Source organism: Mus musculus, chromosome 1, assembly GCF_000001635.26.
Source record: "Mus musculus strain C57BL/6J chromosome 1, GRCm38.p6 C57BL/6J".
Classification (NCBI taxonomy): domain Eukaryota; kingdom Metazoa; phylum Chordata; class Mammalia; order Rodentia; family Muridae; genus Mus; species Mus musculus.
Genome location: NC_000067.6, coordinates 39,275,561 through 39,296,952, shown reverse-complemented (window position 1 = coordinate 39,296,952; position 21,392 = coordinate 39,275,561). Strand labels below are relative to the sequence as shown.

The following is a 21,392-nucleotide window of genomic DNA, read 5'->3' as shown; positions in this document are numbered from 1 at the left end:
CCTTGGGATGTCTGGCAATGTCTGTGGACATTTGGGGCTGTTACTGCTGGAGTTTGACAATAGTATCTAGTGAGTAGAGGCAGGGGATGATGAAAAATATCCCACAACATACAGGGCATCAAAGAATGATTAAGTGTGCGATGCCTGCCGCTCTGACACTGAAATGCTCTTGGGTTAGATTTGTGAGTCATGGTGAAAAAAAAAAAGAGCAAAGTCTGGTGACTTTAGCCCCCCAACTATTCTTCTAAATCGTTTTTCTTTTTAAATTTTCAATTTATTTTGTCAATGCAACCTCAACTCCACGGTTTGGGTCATGTGACTGAGCTACAGCCGCAGTCCTGAACTAGCTTTATTTTAACTGGTATATAAAAACATAAAATTGTACCTGTCCCTGGTGTACCATGGCATATTTGGTATGTGTGTAGGGAATGTAATATTTAAGTCAGGTTAGAGATATCTGCCTCTAAAACCTTTATCATCTCCTTATGATGAAGACGTTTGAAATCTTTCTATCCACTTCTTGTAACCCACAGCACACTATTGTACGGCAGTCACCCTATGGTGCTATAGTACCCCAGGACTTCTTGCTTCTAGCTGGCTGTGAATTAGGACCTACCCAGCAGTCTTGCTTCATCCCAAGCCCTCCTCTCTCCAGCCTTTGCTCTTCCCACTTTCCCCCAGGCTCTCTGCAGCCCTCTTGTAGATGAATGTCTCTAAGCTGCAGGGGCAGCCTCATGATGTCAGAGGGGCCTCTTTGGAAACAGTGGAAGGCTAGGGAAAGTAGAAGTTGAACAACCTGCTCTTTTTTATTCCTTCCTTCCTTCCTTCCTTCCTTCCTTCCTTCCTTCCTTCCTATTTATTCGTTTGTTTTTGTACAGTGAGCCCATGTCCTTCTTAGGTCTGTCAAGCATGTGGGTGTCACAAAACTGAAGGTACTCATTGGTGTGAGATGCCCTTCCCTTGCTCCCTGGGAATATTCCAAAGCATATAAGACCCAAATTGAGTCTGTGTCAGCAATCCTTGCCATGGCTCTGGAAATCCCACTGTGTGGGATGCGACAGAACCGCTACACACCCTATCCATAGAGGGAGGGGATTTCTACAAGTCCTTGATGCTTCCCCTCACTGCATATTACAGAGATACAAGACCTCCCTACCTACACACTCCTAATTTTGATGGAATATTCTTTGTGTTCTCTGGGACAGTGCGAGGGTTAAGAGAAAAGACTTCTGAAGCTTCCTGAAAAGCATGCAGGAAGACCTTTAATTCCCCAAACTCTGGCCAGCAAGAGCTTCCCCTCCCTTATGGGACTGGGGAGATAGCGCAGCAGGTTAAAGCACTTGTTCTTGCAGAGAACCTGGGTTTGGTTCTCAGTACCCAGATGGTGGCTTACCAATCCTGGAAGGGCATTGTCTTAGGGTTTTACTGCTGTGAACAGACACCATGACCAAGGCAAGTCTTATAAAGGACAATATTTAATTGGGTCTGGCTTACAGTTTCAGAGGTTCAGTCCATCATCATCAAGGTGGGAGGATGGCAGCATCTAGGCAGGCATGGTGCAAGAGGAGCTGAGAGTTCTACATTTTGATCTGAAGGCTGTTAGCAGAATACTGGTTTCCAGGTGGCTAGGCTGAGGTTCTTATAGCCCATGCCTACACCTATTCAAACAAGGCCACATCTCCTAATAGTGCCACACCCTGGGCTGAGCATATACAAACCATCAAAGGCATGCTCTCCAAAAGAGGAGGATGCCCAACAGGGATGGAACAAACACTAGGAATAAGTTGCGCTGTGAAAACTATAAGTCATCCAAGGGGCCACATTGTGGGGTTTGGACCACGAAGGGGAGAAAGCAGAAGGTACTGCTGACTCATTCCCAGGCTGTGTCTACTGAAGGGCAACAGGCTGGGAGACAAGCTTAGCATAGCCAGAGCCAAGCACTAGCCAGTAGCCTTTCAGCTCCCAGCTGCCTTTGGTTGTCCAGGGCTGAACGGACAGGGTGGTTCCAGATCCAAGCCATAAAGTTATCAACATGTTTAAAACTTCATAGAAACCTTATACTATAAAATTCTTTATTTATTTATTTATTTATTTGTTTGTTTATTTATTTTTTCGAGACAGGGTTTCTCTGTGTAGCCTTGGCTGTCCTAGAACTCACTCTGTAGAGCAGGCTGGCCTTGAAATCAGAAATCCACCTGCCTCTGCCTCCCAAATGCTTGGATTAAAGGCGTGTGCCACCACGCCCGGCCAGTAAAATCCTTTAGATACGTTGAAACTCACTGGATAAAGCAAAACAGGTTGTGCTAGCAAGCTCTTAAAAAGTGGCTGGTTCCAGAGGGTTATATGTTTTTAACTCCTTTCTCATGGAATTAAAAGACAAACTGATGCCTGTAAGGCGGCATAATGATGCAACAAATTAACATTATATTTCATAAGCTGCTTTAAATTTAACATACTTAAAATACATTGCTTCTGCAGAAAGTTCTGTATTTTCTTTAAATATAGTTCCCATGTAGAGTTAAGTAGCTTTCATCTGCTGCAAATGTTCATTAATGCATTTATGTTTCATAATATTTAGACATCTTTATTCTGGCATTTTCTTATTCCAGTACTTTCTGTTTTCTGCATAGTTAATCTATGGAAATTGAAGTTTACATCAGTCTTATATAGGCACCCAGATGAGCTATAGAAAGACTTATCCTAGGAAGCTACCCTCGGAAGCCTCAGCTGGGAGCCAGACGTCATGGTCACATGGCAGGATAAGCTTCCCTTTGTTGGACTTTTCTGTCAAGTCACATCTGACTGGTCAGTCTTCATGGGGGTAGGCAAACTCCTGCAGTAAACTCAAGTCTGGGGTCAGAGTACCCACTAGGGCTTTTGTAGAGATGTGGTCTGTCCTGAGGACTTACACCCATAGGCAAATGTTCCAAGGATACCGATGGAGGTTATTAGCTCATCATCAGCCTCTCTCTCCCCACACCCCTCAGCTCAGTGCTGCAGGAGAAGGAACTCAACCATCATAGCACAGAAAGGGTGGGGTCAGTGTGGAAGGCACAGGTCACTGTGGCTGACACCTGCATAACGTTTATGTACAGTGAGCTCAGGCCTAAAGTGTAATGTTCAAAGACCTGCTTCCTAATGTGCATCTACTAAAGAGAAAATATTGCAACCTCTGCATTCTAAAGAGGGGCTTCAGTCTGCCATGATCTTCTATTCCTCATCTCCCACAACTGCCGCCACTGACCCCTGGTTCATGTTCTATGCCCTTTTTGGGAGGTCACTAATGGGGCCTGTCCTATAGTCACTGAGGCAGCGGATCCAGCTTGGGAATTCTTGCTCAGGTAGCCCTACTCAGTAGTCAAAGTATAAACTATAGCAGGCAGAACACAGGCTGGCATCTGTCCTGGGGCTGATTTCCAGGGCCATGAACAGCTGCTTTCCTTGGGCATGAGAGCTAACAGGAATACATGGTTACATTTTAATTTCTAACTTACTAAACCCTTTAATCTATTAAGAACATGTGTGGGTGGCTATATGTGAATGTCTATGTATGTGATTGCATGTTCAAGTGCATATGTGTGTCTGCACCTGTGAGTACATACATATTCATGTGTGAGTGGATGTTTACTTCTGTGTGTAAATATATGTGCATGTGTATGATCACATGTCCATGTGTGTGAAGCTACCCATTTTGATTTTTGGTTTGAGACAGGGTTTCTCTTTTGTCCCAGGGCTTACAACATAGATGAGGCTGGCTGACTAGGCAGCTGGTCCCACAGATCTGCCCGTCTCTTCTCTCAAGTGCTGGACTTAGGAATGTGTGTCACTATGCATGCTTTCTTAAAAATGTGGGTTCTGGGGACTACATCAAGTCCTCATGCCTATGAGGCAAGCGCTTTACTGACTGAACTATTTCCTTTTTTTGTTCTTTGTTTTCGTTTGCTGTTGCTGCTTTTTTTCAGACAAGGCCATGCATCTCGTGGGTGGGTCTAAAACTTGCTATGTAGCAGAGTATGGCCTTGAACTTCTGATTCTTCAGCCTCAGCCACCATGCCTGGTTTCATGTGGTGCTGGGGATCTGAACCCAGAGCGCTGTGTATGCTTGCTACATGCCCCGCCAATTCATTCCCCACTACACCCCAGCCTTAATCTAACTTGAAGAAGTGCGCCTTACCTCCAACATCAGCTGGGTGAATTCTTCGTTACTGAGGAATGATGGCTTCCAGTCCTGCTGGATGTCACAGATTTCTGTTTGTGCTGAGACTTCTAAAAAACAAACAAACGAGAAACAGGAGAAAAGTATACATAAGGTTTCATATTCAGGGTACCTCAGATCTGGAATTCAGGGAACCTCAGATCTGGAATTATTTTGTGTAAATCTTTAATTAAGGAAAGCAAGGGACAAGCTCTCCTTGATTTCCAACTCCGAGGACTGTGGGACAAGCTCTCCTTGATTTCCAACTCCGAGGACTGTGGGACATGCTCTCCTTGATTTCCAACTCCGAGGACTGTGGGTATGATAGGCTGAAAAACACTTTTGATGCTGTTGTAGCCTTTAAGGAGGGTGCAGAGAAGAGACCATCCCATTGTGAGCATATGGAGAGGACAGCCCACTGCCCAGACTCTCTCGGGGCAAAGCAAAAACAGCTAGAACCAGGCAGCAGCACCCACAAGGGAAGGAACAAAGACTGGCCTGTTAGTATCTCCTCAAGTTACAAGGTTAAAGCAAGGTGAAAACACTTCAGGAATCTAGGATTCTCAAAATTCCAAGGGCGGGGCGGTAGAGCTCACAGGTAGAGGGTGTGAGCTTCCTACCTCTGTGTGTCATCCTGGGTTCTATTCCCAGCACTTCCAAACAACAACAGCAACAGCAGCAGTAACAACAGCAACTTCCAGAAATGCCTTAGGCTCACAGTAAACAGGCCCACTGTTCCATGCTGGTGGGAGTTCAGTTCCCACCCTCTCAATCGTTCTGAGAAACAACAGCTACAGGGACACTCAGCATCGCCTCTTACCTGCTAGGGAGGCGCTGGACTACTTTACTTCTGCTCCCCGAGTCCCCTGAGCTGCTTTCAAGATCTGAATTTGCTTTTCTTAAGACTTTGGTGGTTGTCCTTATTAATCTGTCGTTTACCTGTTCTCTGTCATAATCATGACATTAGGATATCACTCACATCTGACAATCGAGTGGTCACTGACCTACGCGGGACTCTTAAAATATCCTCTCTGCACTTAGCAATTTTGTTTTATTATTAAATTACCTCAGTGTTACCATAGACACTGTAAACATGATAGCATGTCTTTTTTTTTCTTATTTACCCTCTATCACTTTCAAAAATTTATTTATATGAGTACACTGTAGCTGTCTTCAGACACACCAGAAGAGGGCATCAGATCCCATTACAGATGGTTGTGAGCCACCATGTGGTTGCTGAGAATTAAACTCAGGACCTTCTGGAAAAGTAGTCAGTGCTCTTAACCATCGAGCCATCTCTCCAGCCCCTATCCTCTATCTTAAACCAACATTTCCCCTACCTATGTTAAAAATTTAAGAATATACCATTTATACCTCAGAGAATAAAACTAAGTCTGAGCCGGGCAGTGGTGGCGTATACCTTTAATCCCAGCACTTGGGAGGCAGAGGCAGGTGGATTTCTGAGTTTGAGGCCAGCCTGGTCTACAGAGTGAGTTCCAGGACAGCCAGGACTGCACAGAGAAACCCTGTCTTGAAACACCCCCCCCCCAAAAAAAAACCCAAAACAAAACAAAACAAAAAAACCACCACCATCACCACCACCACCACCACCACCAAACTAAGTCTATTGAACAACTTGCAGAAGGGAGCAAGTCGTTCAGACAGAGAAACTGCCCACTGTATTTGGAACAGATTTCAAGGCTTTCTTCCCATCATCCTTTATTTTAAGTGCTAAACCTTAAACCCAGGGTCCCACACATGCCAGACAATCACTGCCAATAATCAACACTCCAAGTCCTATGCCCATGGTTTTGGCAATCTCTCTCTCATGGAGAGGGGAGAGGGAGAAGGGAGAGGGAGAGGGAGGGGGAGAGGGAAGAGGGGAGGGGGAGAGAGAGAGGGGAGGGGGAGAGGGAAGAGGGGAGAGGGAGAGAGAGAGGGGAGGGGGAGGGGAAGGGGGAGAGGGAGAGGGGAGGGGGAGAGGGAGAGAGAGAGGGGGAGAGGGAGAGGGAGGGGGAGGGGAAGGGGGAGAGAGAGGGGAGGGGGAGGGGGAGGGAGAGGGAGAATCCTGTATTTGAGTGAGTCTGAATAGACTCAGTGGTATGTGGTTACAAGTGAAGAAAGAGGATGTGAAGCACATGAGTTAAGCATGAGACAGACTCATCCCCTCAATCCCTCAAGCTCTTCGTGGAAGAGTCTGGAAGGACATGCTGCTGTTATTGTTAGACAAAACTGCACTGTCCAACATTTATTTTAACTGTCTTAGTTAGGGTTTCTATTGTTGTGATGAAACACCATCATCACAAAGCAAGCTCGGAGGAAAGGGTTTAGTTGGCTTGTACTTCCATATCATTGTTCATCACTGAAGGAGGTCAGGAAAGGAACTCAAGCAGGGCAGAAACCTGGAGGTGGGAACTGATGCAGAGGCCATGGAGGGATGCTGCTCAACATTGGCCTACTCAGCCTGCTTTCTTATAGTACACAGGACCACCAGCCCGGGGATGGCTCTATGAACAATGGGCTGTCCACCACCTATCAATCACTAGTGAAGAAAATGCTTTACAGTCAGATCTCATGAAGGTATTTTCTCAACTGAGGTTCCCTGAGTGATTGATAAGGGAGTTATCAGACCACTGTGGGTGGTTCTATCCCTGGGTTCTTTAAGAAAGTAGGCTGAGCAAGCCATGAGGAGCAAGCCAGTAAGCAGCACCCTCCATGGCCTCCAAATTAGCTCCAAGTTCCAGTCCCACTTGAGTTCTTGTCCAGACTTCCTTCAATGATGAACAATGTTGTGGAAGCGTAAAATCTTTCTTGCCCGACTTGCTTTTATGTGATGGTGCTTTGTCATAGCAACAGAAACTCTAACCAACTTGTTCTCACTCTAACTCTAACTTATTCTCACTGTACAAGTACAAGGACCAGAGTTTTACCCTCAGTATTCATACACACACACACACACACACACACACACACACACACACACACAAATTGGGCATGATGGTGTGTGTTTGTGATCCCAGCACTGGGGAGCCAGGCCCAGATCCATCCCTAGGCTTTATTGCTCAGCCTGCCTAGCTTACTTGGCAAGTTCCAGGCCACTGAGGGACTCTGTCTGCAAAAAAGATGCAAAGAATCTGAATAATGAGACCTGAGATTGTTCTCTGGCCTATACATGATGCACATACATGCACACACACATGCATGCCTGCACACATATGCACACATGCATAAGTGCATACACTGACAAATTAGGACTCTTTTTTTTTGAGCTGGCATAAACAGACTCTAGCACACTTTTGGGGAGCCACTCCCAAAGATTCTGGTATATCCATCCATGGAGTGGTTTTATCCTAGCTCCTTAGGTGGTTCTCATGGGCAGCCAAGGCTGAGAAGCAATAGTCTGAGTGGATACACTAACTCAGAGCTACAGTGCAGCCATGACAGATCCATGGAGCCCCATCCATTACATGACTGAGAGAACAGTAGAAGGTGACTTAAGATCAGGGCTCCATAGACAGGCTGCTGGATTTAAAGTCAATGCCTTCCTGGCTGTCTGATTCAGGTTGATTAACCTCCCAAGTTTCTACCCCACAGGACTCTGAGTAAGGTGCTGTTGTGAAGTCTAGAGGCAATGACAGGAATGGTGGCTTTCTGGGAACCCTGCAGTAACGCAGAAAGCAACTCACCATTCCACTCTGTTGCCCGCGCCTGTGGGGTTCACCTGTACTCGGGAGACATGTAAAGTGGCTATATTGTTTTTTAATATATATATATACATATATATATATATATATTTGCTTTAAGCCACATTTTGGTGCAAGCATCAAAATGAAATTTTCTGCATGAAATTTGCTATGGAGCTTTCCCCTTCTTCCAAATGGGGATTCTCAGAAACCTGTGTGAGTCTGCAGATACTCTGACTGTATGTAGGCAGGTGGGGCAGGAAAGCAGGAAGGCAGGAAGGCAGGCCTCCTCGGCTTGTGAAAAGGGAAGGCTGGAGAGGTAGGTGCTCCTGGTGTCAGGAAGCAGCAGTGCTGTGGATCTGGCCTTCCTGGGCCAGATTAGAGAATTTGGTAACTCCACAGTGGACCAAGAGCAACATAAATGTCAGGCCGATGAACTTGATTCCAGCTGCCCTATTTAACAGCTGTCCTGCTTCTGTGGCACTGACCTAGTTTGAGTAATTTGCACAAAATATCTTGGCAATCAAACCACCTGCTATTTCACTTGGCTAAAACGTTACTTAGGAAATAAAAGCACTCTGATTAAATGATCACAGTGATGACTATTGCAACTCTGCTTGTGTGGTCTTCCCCAGACTCTTAAAAAAAAAGATTTAGTTATTTATTTTATGTATATGAGTATACTGTAGCTGTCTTCAGACACACGGGAAGAGGGCATCGGATCCTATTATGGTTGCAAGCCACCATGTAGTTGCTGGAAATTGAACTCAGAACCTCTGGAAAAGCAGTCAGTGCTCTTAACCACTGAGCTATCTCTCCTGCCCTTCCCCAGACTATTTATTTTTGTCACTGTTGCACTTGGATACTGTTCAAAGCCAGTGGCACCCTAAGTGTGAGATCTGCATACAGGGAAAAAAAGCACCGGGGGGGGGGGTGGGGGGTGGGGAGGAATACAGTCTGCGGAAGACATGCATTCCTGGATAGCGTCACGTGGTAATGTCAAGTGACAGGACAGAATCTGCCAGTGACAGGGGAGGAGGGCCATGAGTGACCTGCATGATTTCAGCTGACTAAAATCCCCATGGACACACAGCTTCAAGTGTGTAGTCAGAACAGATGTCACATTTGGGGAAAGACAGAGAGGGGCAGGTCCTGGATGAGTTCCAGGGGATTATGACAATGACAAACTCATGGTGAATGCCACTTGTGCAGGCTGTGGGCTCTTGAGGCCCTCCTAAGGCTGATAAAGCATTTTTGGGGAATAGCTGTCTTCCCCCCAACCTGCTAGGCATGGGGCTTTTGGGGCATGTCCAGAGCCTTTGGAGGAGAGCCCATGAGGGATGAGGGTGACCTTCCTAATGGTGGGCTCATGGGGATTGCCTGCCTGATGGACTCATCACCTGCAGGAAGGGTAGGGCGGGACAGAGATGCCAAGAAGCACGAGCGCACGGCCTTTACCATTGTGTTTCTGCAAGAATCCGATGACCTTCTCCAGCACGGTGGTTTTGTCCATTTTCCGAGTGTTACCAGGGAGCATGGAGCTGAGCTCTTTGATGAGAACATTGAACTGGTCCCGACGCTTCTTCTCAGACTTATTTCGAGAGGCTCTGGGAACACACAAGGCACAGGTTAACTAGAACACTCCACGTCACGAAGGCTTTGTCATGCCGCAGAGGTTCCTTCTCTCTCAGGGTGTTTTCTACGGAGAGCACCAGATCCAAAAAGTCTCTCGTGGAGGTAACGTTGGCCACATTTTGGAGCTGAGTAATGGGGCAAGAAACATGTTTTGCTAGACTTTTGGCCACAGAGACAGACAGCATTAATAATAAGCAAGGTCTGACTCACATACAAAACCTTACATAGCTTAGCGCCATTGCCAGACACCGCCTCTCTAACTTTGTAGAGCTTTAAGCTCCAGGAAGAAAATTGCACGCTGTTTACCTAGATTTATCCTCAGAGTCCCTGGTGAGGCTTCAACCCTATTTCCTCCAGTCCAGGGCATTCAGCCTTATGCCACCCATGCGGCGTGGTGGGGGTTCCTGGCTGTGCCACTCAGTCATACATATGTCCTGGCCCTTGCCCCAAGAGCCATCATCCTGTGAGTGAGGTGACGATGTCTCAGCACAACCTGTGAGCCGTGCAGATCTAGGGTGACATATGACAGACACTGATGCTGTCCTATTTGTCAGGCAGCTGTGAGCACGGAAAAACAGAACACTCACTACTCAACAAGACAGGAGAGTAACTCAGAGGTACATCACTAAGTTGAAGAAACCAGTGTGCTATAGCCTGGTACTGTGTGAACCCCAACTATATGACATTCTGGAAAAGGAGAAGCTACAGAAATGGTAAAGCAACCATGGGTCACCATGGCTCATAGAAAGGGATGTATGGGCACAGCACAGAGAGTATTGAGGGCAGTGACATCACTGTGGCTGAGTCCAGCATGGCAGGCACATGCCACACACTTCTGCCATATGCAACACCAAGAGGGAACCACAATGTTAACAGAGGAGATCATGACATGCCAAGGAGTCTCATCAACTGTAACTGATGGGCATATCACTAAGTGGGTCACGTACAGCAGGGAGATCTGTGTGTATGCGGGACAGGAACTGTAAGGGAAATCTTCATATCTCTCACTCAGGTATTCTGTGATCCTTAAATTGCTCTCCAAGATGAAGCCTACTTTCATAAGGACATTCCACACTGGCTGTCTGTAGAAGAGATGAGAGCTAGGCTGCTCAGGTTGGGACCTTTGAGGATTCTCAGACTTTGAAGGGATTAGAAGAGGGGATCTGGTCATTGGCACTGGCCTAACAAGAGGAATAAGGAACACGTGATAGAGAGATGCACCCCGCAAATTCTCAGGAAGCAGCCCAGCTATGGAGCCTTGATCCCGGTGACATCCGAGAGTCCCTTCATCAGCAATCCAGTGTGGCACTAGAGAGAAGGCTCAACACTTCAGAGCACTGGCTCTTCTTCCAGTGCATCCAGTTTGGATTTCCAGCACCTACACAGCAACTCACAACCAGTTGTAACTCCAGTCCCAGGAGATCTGATACCCTCTCCTGGCCTCTGTGGGTACTAGGAACTTTAGCAGTGCACAGAGATATGCGTGATCAATAGCCATGCACATAAAAGGAATAGAAAACTGCCAGCAACCTATTCTGGGGTGACCCATGGCCAGGAAAGCTGCCCTATCCCTCCTCCCAAGTATACCCACAATGAACTTTTTACAGAGAGCCAGCTGATGGGCACAGAAACCATGTACACATGGTCTGCCTGCTGGTCCAGGCACCTGGAGAGTCACAGTTCCTAGGCTATTGATTGGTCAGTGTGTGGCCAGGACAGAAGTTTCTGGTGGACAGTGGCTTACCTCTCTTGGGGCAGGTATTCAACTGTACAAGTTATCAGTACCAACGTTCCCCCAAGTAGTCCCCCAGAAACAAAAGAACACACCCTACATAGACACCACCACAGTTGCTGTTTGCTTCAAGTATCTACAACACATCAACAGCCACTCATAGACCAGTTACCCTGGTTCTGTCTCTGGTAGGGTTATTCCCTGACCAGATCTAAGCAATTCTCCGAAGCTCATCTCCACTGCACAATCTCCTCAGCTTTTCTAAGAGACCTTTTGTTCTTCCAACGCCTCCCTCCTTCTCTCCTGCTCTTGGGTTTTGGATTAAGGGATTCCCGTAGAGGTCTCATTTCTGACCAGGCCACACTTTTCTTCTTGTCACAGACTGAGATATGGAGGCCCCTTCACTGCTAGCTCAGGGTAAAAGGCCCAGTGTTCAAATGCATGAGATAGAAAAAAGGAATGCTTTTCATTTTCTGACTGGCTGACTCTGTATTATAAATCATTTTTTAGCCTAGATTTTAAAGAGTGACACACAACCTCCTCAGCCAAAAAAAGCCCTGCTCTTGTCCTAGTTTGCTGTTATAAATGATTTGCGAGCCGATAACACTCGGCTCGTCATTGCTCCGCTCTTGTCTTCAATGGGTGTAATGACGATGAGCGTGGCCTGGCGAAGGATCCGATAGAGGCTCTTATCATTAGTGACAGGAACACAAGCTTGTTTCCGTTGGCCTCCGCCTGGGATGCACTGTGGTGCACCCTGGAAATCGGTCAATGTCAGCTGGATCTGCAGCTCTGAGGCGAGAGAAAGCCAAGAGCCTGGGATGACCTTGTTTCCAGTAATGAGCACCGCTCATGCTAAGAATCTGGAACAACAGGTCGGATGACACCGGGACACTTGGCCTCTGGAATTTTGAAAGGCATCACATTTGCATGCCATGAAATATATGCATTTAAAGTACGCTGTTTGGTGACTTTTTATAATTGTTGACTGAAACCAACACAAGAGAGACAGCAGCTTCGTCTTAGGGGATTTTTCCAAGCCTCTTGTTTTTGTTTTCTCCCAAGCGCAGCCACTCAGTTTGGCATTTTCTTGAATTTCCCATAAATGGAATTCTAAAAGTCTTGGACCTTCATTTGCAACAGCTTTTGAGACTTCACCACATCGGCGTGCAGATTGACAGTTCTACCTTCAGCTCACAGGTATTCCATTGTATAGCCATATCACCTTTCGGATATCTCCAGTTTGGGTGAATTATGAACTGGGAGTAGGGAGGTGGCTCAGTGAGTAAAGACCTTGCTGCCAAGCCTGGTAAGCCGAGGTTGATTCCCAAGACCCATATGATGGAGTGGAAGAGCTGACTCCCACAAGCTGTCCTCTGGCCTCATGCATGTACATACTCACATAGTATGCTGTAATAATACATGCAATCCGTCTTAGCGTTTTACTGCTGTGAGCAGACACCATGGCCAAGGAAACTCTTATAAGGACAACATTTAATTGGGGCTGGCTTACAGTTTCAGAGGTTCAGTCCATTATCATCAAGGTATGAACATGGTAGCATCCAGGCAGGCATGGTGCAGGAGGAGCTGAGAGTTTTACATCTTCATCTGAAGGATGCTAGTGGAACACTCACTTCCAGGCTGCTAGGACGAGGGTCTTAAAGGTCACACCTACAATGACATACCTACTCCAACAAGGCCACACCTACTCCAACAGGGCCACATCTAATAGTGCTGCTCCCTAGGCCAAGCATATAAAAATCATCACACAATAATAATAATAAAATAATAATCAAAGAACACTGTCTGGGCATAGCAGTGTGCATCTGTAATGCCAGTACTCGGGACACTCAGATGGATAAGTTTCAGGCCAGCCTGGGTTTCATAGCAAAACACCAAAACAAAATAATCCCAGACAGGCAGGCAGGCAGGCAGGCAGGCAGGCAGGCAGACGGGTGGACAAGCAAACACACACACACACAGACACACACACACACACACACACACACACACACACACACACACACACACACACGTCCCCTAGCCCCACACCCCAATGTAGCAGAAACATACAAGACTTTAAGATTCACTCTCTTGGGCCAATGCAGAAGCACAGAGCTGCTGAGTCACTTGGTAGACATGCGTTAACCGAGACACCACAATATTGCCACGTGAAGTTGGCTCCAGCTGTTTCCCATCTCTATCGGGAACAGATGAGATTCCCGCTTGCCCCCATCTTTGCCAATACTTGGGAGTGTCAAGTTTCTACCACTGTTGGATGATTTGATTGTGGCTTGTGTTTGCCTTTTTCTGGTGACACTGAACATCTTTCTGTATGCTTTATGTCATTCATGTGTCTTCTTTAGGAGGGCGTTTATTCAATTCTGCCTTTATAAACAATTGTGTCATCTTACTGGGGGTGGGATGGGTAGAGGGATCCAGAGAAAGAGAGTGTGTGTGTGAGAGAGAGACAGACAGAGAGGAGACAGCAGATAGGAGGACACAGCACAGGTCTCTGTGTTAACACACATCCTTAGGAACCGCAGTCTTTGATTTTTGAATGCAGCTCCCAGGATACCTTTTGTAAAATGTCCATCGGACATCTTGGGGAGTTTGAGTAAGGTTGCCTAGGCCTCATCTGCAGGATACTGACTAGGAGGTTCTATGTAGTTCCTTACATACAGCTGCATGCTGCATAATGTTTCCATGAACAATAGACACACTCAACGTGGGCACGTAAGAGCTTAACAGAGTAGGAAAATCATGGTTGCTTTGATCTTACATCACAGTTCAATGCATTACTCGTGTGAGTATGACAACACTGGTTGTTGACACACCTACTGTGCACTGGTGTTAACACACCTACTGAGCACTCAATCATCTACAAGCACAGCACATATAACCATGTGTAGGAACTAATACTGGTGAAAACCATAATTGGCGATGTCATCGGCTTGTGTACTCACTACATTGTAAATGATCATGGAGGCTCACACCCCCACTACTGAGTGTGCTGACAGACAACAGTGCACATGTTACGTCAGTAGCAACAGCTTCACACTCTGTGGAGTTTCTTGATGACATCATTTTCTCCTGTGCTTGATTCCACCTCATATTTTTTGTTTATTGTAGTCCCAAGGGTAGTAGAATATCACACACACACACACACACACACACACACACACACACATGCACAGATACATGCACAAACACATTCATACACACAGACACACACAGAAATATACTACACACACACATACACACATACACACAGATACACAGACAGGCAGCCCCCCCCCCTCCAACACTAGCCTGGGTGTGCAGTAGGACATGTCATCTGAGTTTGTATGGTATAGTCTATGATGCTTGCAGAGACAGAAATCACCATATAATTCATTTCTGGGAGTCTGTTTCTGTCAGTAAGTGGCACCCGGCCATGTTGCTTTTCTCATCCTTTCAATGGTCCTATGAGGTAGGTACCATTCTTATATGTTTTCCAGGTGAAGAAGCCAAAGCACTGAAAGAGACCATGTGACTTATCACCATTACACAGTGGGACAGCTGCAATGCAGGCTGGCTTAGACATCACTCCTGCCCCTTGCTGTAGCTTCCCCAAGTCACGTGGCATCATCTTCTAAGAAGCCACATACCCAGTATTCTGGGAGCCCAGAGTCAAGTGTGACTAATGCTGATGGCTTAGTTTTCATTCATACCACAGGAATGAAACCCACACTCTACAGAAAACAGCGTCTCACAAGTCTTTTCCCCTTAGAGACAGGACAGCATAGAAAATGGAGAACAGAGTCGGACGCCAGCCCCAGGGCCTCAAGGAGTAGCCTTTCCGTTGCTGCGGTCAATATGATTGGTGTTGGTGTTCAGCTAGCATTTCCCTGATCTCCTTCAAACAGTTAGGATGGTCTTTCCCTGCCCTGAAAGTCAGTGGCCAGTCACACTGTGGCTCCTTAGACATGGAAATGGAGACACAAATAGCAAGGGGTCTGTTTCCAGTCAGAGGCTCAAGGTCCCTTCAGAACTGCTGGGTCCTGCCTTGGCAACGAGCCAGAGGAACCAAGGCAACGAACGCTTCGCTCGTCCTGAGCTCCGGATTGAGAACACTTAATAACAAGAGCCTTGATATGATAGTTTGGAGAGGTGGTGGCACTCTGAGGAGGTGGGGACTAATAAGAGACTATTAGTTTTTCACCCTGGGAAAAGATTAAGACTAAGTAGGTTGTTAGGAAGCAAGTTTGTTTTCTTAATTTACTCTTGTTTCATGTCTTGCTCTCTCATCATCATATCTCTCTGTCTCTCTCTCCCCTCTGCTTTCCCGCCCCTCCCCCTTCTCTTTCATGTGAACTCACTCACTCACCCTACCATAAAGTCCTTACTGGAAGCCAATGTTACCATCATGCCCTCAGACTTCGGGGAGCATAAGCAAAAGGACCCTTTTCTTAAAGACTCTACTGCCAGGCATTTTGTGGTAACAAGGCAAGAGTCCTCTTAAGCTTCTGAGATGAAAGAGAAAAGGGCTCCCCAGACTGTAGCACTTCGAAACAGGAAATATCATCACCCTGTCGCGCAATGAGGAAGAGGCGAAAAGGTAAACAAGGTTTCACATGTGACTCCAAGGCAGATTTATATTTATGGGAGAGTTGAGTATGTCCTGGTTGTTGCCCGTGTTTGGGAATCCAGGCAAATGTACACCTGAGTCTACCCAGCTTGGGCAGTACAGGAATGGCTTTAAATTCAGGTTCAATGCATACTGGGAAGGATTTTTACCATCTTCACCAAGAAGGGAAACACCATGCCCAGCTTCTCCCCATTTCAGATTAGCCATGAAGAAGAAGGTATTGATGAAGTCAGTCCCATTGCCTACCTGGAATGTTCGGACACAGGAACCCGTCAGAGGCGTTAGCCGCCGAGGCAAAGTTCATCTTTAAACATTCAGTCTCATACACTGAGGAAGAAGTCATGAGGCTTCCTGAAAATAGCAGCGATTAGCTTTTGATTCCACAGCCCGAGAATCTAGGGCTTCCAGGGCCACAAGCGGTGTGGCAGCAACACTGGGCTGGCTGACAGGACGAAGAGATTTCTGTTCCAGAGAACACTGCTGATTATTTTTAAATTTAGGCTTATGGATAACACAGAACGGAGCCTCCAATCCAAAAGATATCCAGATGGCCAAGACCTTTACAGAGGGCACTAAGCCAGACTAGCACTCCCGTGCCTATTGCCAGGCCTGAGACAGGTCTTCAGATCTCAGACACACCCACAGTTATAATGTAAAGACCAGGGTGGTCTTTACATTAGACTAGTACTACGTTTGTCTACATTGTTTAAGTACTTGTTAGGTCATCTCAAGACCAAGACAGATGTGAATGGAAGAAAGCAATGTAAATGTTGTCACAGATTGATGAAGAAAAAGCCACTAGGCACCCAGCTAGGCATTAGAAGTTTGTATGAGTGGGAGACCTCACACAGAACTCCAGGGTGATGTTGTGGCTGTTGCCCTGTGCAGAAAAGCTAATATCAAGAGAAGAGTCAAGGGGGCCAAGTGATTAACCCCTAAAAGCCAGAGGAACTGATTTTGTTTCAGGGGTCCATATTGAAGATCAGGACCTAGAAGGCACATTTACTCCAACTGTAGTCACTTCATCAAGATGTACAAGAAAGAGAGCTCACAGCTGGAGAACAGCATAGCACATGGCAGGTTGTTGAGGTCTCTGATGTGCCTTATCTGGCCTCAGAGCGTCACACACAGCATAAGCAGGCTTTTGCTGATGCCAAGGAGAGTTGGTGACCTGCTTCAGGCAATGGGGTAGCACCTGGTGCATTATGGGATGAAGTCATCAGGCTCTGGGATGAGTCTGGCTACTTCTTGGCTAAGTGGAATGAAGCAGCACCCACCTGGTGAGCTGTAATGCAAATACCAGAGGGTTATGGAAACCCTGACCGCCGCTCATTGCGATTGTGTCTGGGGTGGATGACTCTCATCTTCTGGCTGAGTTCTGATGGATAAGTTTGCCCTGGTACCTGGGTTTGCTCCAGGAACCACCATCCCAGGCAGGACCAGGGTGAGGCCTCTGAGCAGAAAGAGAGGACCCCCCCTTGGAGACAGTCCAAAGGACTCCCAAACAGGGAAGGAAACAGAAGCAGCTGTTGGAGAAAATCTGCCAACATCAGGAGGTGCTGAAGGCCATGCGCAGCCACTCCCAAGCTCATACCCTTTTGACATGACCACCAGACCTCCCGCTAAAGAACTCTTGTGTGGATACCTCTGCATTCTGCCACCCCTCTACTGACAGTGACTAAGAATGTTCTGAGGAGAATCCATTCTATCCAAGCTCCCACAACAACCAGCAAAGGCTCCTGGCTGTGCTCCCAAGCCTTCTGCATGGATACCCCAACCCAGAGCCAGTACCTTCAGGCTGATCCAGCCACCCGAGGTACCCCTCTCTCAAACCTAAAAATCCTTCCGTCAAGACGGTATCCTGGCCTACTCCTTTAGTGCAGACCATCACTGTCTTTACTCCTTAACTCCAAGGGCCTTCAGGGGAAGAGGACCAGGCAGGCTTAAAAGAGTTCAGAAACATAAAGGGTACCTGTGGAGGTGGGTGTGACCAGAGAGTGGTATACAGACCTTGCCAGAGCCACGGAGGTGGTGGGAGTATGGGACCATGGAAGGTGAAGTCTAATGACATATCCACAACCACTGGGTGGAGAAAATCAGTGATGGATGATGTTTGGTTGATAAAGCCACCTCTGGAGTTTCAGACGCCTGACAGACAGAGGAAGGGCGAAGGAAGAAGAGTCTATGGTGATCTAGCCCGGTTGGAGCCCCATACCTCCAGCCATCTCCACTGAGCCTGATACCACTGCCTCTGGCATCATGAAGGCCATGCTCCAGCTTCCTTATGGCGACTTACGGTATTCCTGCCTCCGAGTTTCCCCATCGTGGTTTCTTTGAAGAATGCATGAAGTCATATGAGGCAGGGTTCCAGAATCTGCCCCATCTGCCAGAGGTGTGCCACACTGCTGGCCAAGGCCTTAGAGAAGAACCTGCCCACATTCCAGATAAAGCTCAGTGCATGAGAAGAACTACAGACTGGTATACTAGTATTTCTGCAAAAGGGAGGGAGGAATCTGTGGTTTCAACTTGGGCTTGCTCGATGGATGTCTGGACCAGAGAGCTTAGGTAACAGTTTAGCAGCCTGGCCTCATCCCATCCAGACCAAACCTGACTCTGTCCCTTGTACCGCTATTTCCATGTGTATAACTAGTTTTGGGTATCCTCCAAGCCATAAAATGAGATCCAGCCATCTTGGCAGAACGTATGGATGAGTCTGAGACAAGGTGCTGGGTATTAGAGTAGAAACTGGTGAGAAGACCTGGAAAAGGCAGGAGAAATTCGGCATGACGCGAGGAGGATTGCAGAGGCACTCTGCAAAGACCACACCAGTGTCTCTGTTATTTTCTGGTGTCAACCCTAACACCTGCCGTGGGGCTCTCAGTCTGAAACCTGAGAGTTTCAGGGGTTTCTAGATGAAGTAGTCTCTCTCTGTCCAGTCTCCTCTGTCTAGGTAAGTGTCCTAGTCAATGTTCCATTGCCACGAAGAGACACCATGGCCACAGCAACTCTTATAAAAGAAAGCGTTTAACTGGGGCTGGCTTACAGTTTCAGAAGTTTAGTCCATCATCATCATGGCGGGGAATATGGGGACAGGTGTGATCCTAGAGCAATAGCTGAGAGCTACGTCCTGATCCACGTGCTGAAAGAGAGAAACTCTTAAACAACACAGGTAAGTGTTTTGTTTGTTTGTTTGTTTGTTTGTTTTTTAAAAAACCTCAAAGCCCACCTCCAGTGACACACTTCCTCCAACATGGTCACCCTTCTGAATCCTTCTAATCTCATTCAAGAGTTCCACTGCCTTGTGACTAAGCATCCAAATAAATGGGCCTCTGATGACCATTTTTATTTGCACCACCACAGTAAGGTAACACTGCTGTTAGAATTCTTTTAAACTTGCAATCTTAAAGGTAACATCTAAGAAGAGACCTTTTTGTATACTTCGGTACATAGTCAGTATGGGAGGGTTTGATCCCAAACTCTCATCCACCCCCCCCACCTACAATCTGGCAAGCTCTGTTCTGCTCCCTACAACTACACAGATGACCCCCAACATCTGATAACCTGACGTGGCTTTCCCCTTACACTGGTGTGAGGGCGACACACACTCACTAGAAGCTAAACTATGAGCTTTGGATTTCAACCTTTTCCCAGCTAGTGATGGGTGGCAAGATCCTAGGTTATGATACAACTGTGAACCACAGTTCTGTCAGCCACGAGAAGCGACTGATGGAATACAACATCCTACATGGCCAAGCTGAGATGTTCTGTTGGCCTGGCATGCTGCAGGCATTACAACTTCCGGGATTTCCACCTTAGCAGAGTTTACAGAATGTGACCCCACTGTAAGGTGATGAACATCTGTAATCTTAGATAATAAATACTCACATGCAGCATGCCACTGTACAGTACACAGGAGGGAGATTGTGATGGCCCTGGATACCTAGCTCTCTTAGGGTTTTACTGCTGTGAACAGGCACCATGACCAAGACAACTCTTATAAGGACAACATTTAATTAGGGCTGGCTTACAGGTTCAGAGGTTCAGTCCATTATCATCGAAGTATGAACATGGCAGCATCCAGATAGGCATGGTGCAGGAGGAGCTGAGAGTTCCACCTACTTCAACAAGGCCACAGCTCCTAATAGTGCCACTCCCTGGGCCAAGCATATACAAACCTTCGCAATAGCCATCTACATTCTAAATATCTACCCCTATATCCACAGGTAAGTGTAGCTCCCATCAAAGAAGCTTCCTTTTACACCAGACGGAGACCATTCAGAAAATCTCAATGGATCAAAATTCCAGGGAGAACTGACCACGGGGTGCACAACCCAAATTGCTTCGTGGACATCACAACCTACATGCAAGGCTCAGAGCAATGGAGATAAGTGTCAGAGGAGGCCTTAGCCAGGTGGATCGACACTGGTGTTACCTGTCTGGGTAGCAACTTCACTGCCAACCATACCTCCATGGCTGGAGTGCTGGGGTGCCAAGTGGAGGAGGACTGTATCTAGAGCAAGGGCTTCAGGGACTATCTCATGAGTATGCTTCTGTGGCTCAGGTGCCAACTGGGATCTCCCCATTGCTGCTATCAATGACATGAAGACATCTCCAGAGAGAATCAGTGGGCAGATGACTTTCACCCTCTGTTGCTATTCTCTGACATTCATGAGATTTGCCTACAAGGCACAACCTCGAAACTGGCTTCTGTTTGGATGCTGTGTAATAAATGAAGTAGCTCAGCTCATTGTGGGGACGGCTTATCAACTCTGAGATGAGTAAGCAGACATCTGCATAGCAGTGCAAGGACCGGCTCTTGAAAGAGACAGTGCTCCAGCCACAGAGTCTCTCAGCATCAATAGTCTTGCCAGGGGAAAACACGAAACATTATCTGTAATGATCATGCGGACATTATTAAATAGCCGAGAGTCCCTAAACCAACCCTCTGCTGCCTTATCAATGCTAAACTTTGTCTTCACCAAGGGTAGTTCAAAATATGCAACTAATTTAATAATTTTGAATGATAGTTTTATCTATAACAATCTGTAGTAATATATATTATCTATTGGGGTTTGTGTGATAAAAATGTGTAAGGGAACATTTTTTGGGGGGGAATCAAAATTTTATAACTACAATCACTTAAGTACTCAAAATTTTTTACTTTTCTTTCATGACTATAGTATAACCCTTCGTTGGTCACATGTCTACACATAATTTCCAGTGGTAACAAGTATCACTTGTTATCTCCAAACAACATAAGGCAAGCACACAGCACTGGTAATTTTCTTTTCTCTTTCTCTCTCTGTCTCACTCTCTCTCTGTCTCTCTGTCTCTCTGTCTCTCCCCCACTCCATGTGTGTGTCTGGGTGCAGTAATTCATATGCATTCAAATACATATCCATATGTAATTCACATCTGTAACTTAATGGCAATAAATGGTTTCAATATTTGCTTTAGAAAAGGATCAGGGAGTCTACAGTGAGATCATGCTTTCTAGCCATGACAGAGAAGCTACAG

General features: G+C 46.6%; 1 protein-coding gene and 2 pseudogenes across 2 annotated transcripts in view; 2 read left to right on the top strand and 1 right to left on the bottom strand.

The window, feature by feature from the left end:
• Nucleotides 1–21,392, bottom strand: part of Npas2 (neuronal PAS domain protein 2) — a 169,539-nt gene that overhangs the window by 66,288 nt on the left and 81,859 nt on the right. For both annotated transcript variants that reach the window (XM_011238452.3, NM_008719.2), the window contains exons 3-4: nucleotides 9,337–9,485; nucleotides 4,175–4,266 (exon numbers count right to left, since the gene is read on the bottom strand). In XM_011238452.3, coding sequence (XP_011236754.1) covers nucleotides 4,175–4,266; nucleotides 9,337–9,485 — 241 coding nt within the window. The remainder of the gene's footprint in view (nucleotides 1–4,174; nucleotides 4,267–9,336; nucleotides 9,486–21,392) is intronic.
• Nucleotides 15,925–18,376, top strand: Gm17904 (predicted gene, 17904; annotated as a pseudogene).
• Gm20428 (predicted gene 20428) lies at nucleotides 20,276–21,328 on the top strand (annotated as a pseudogene).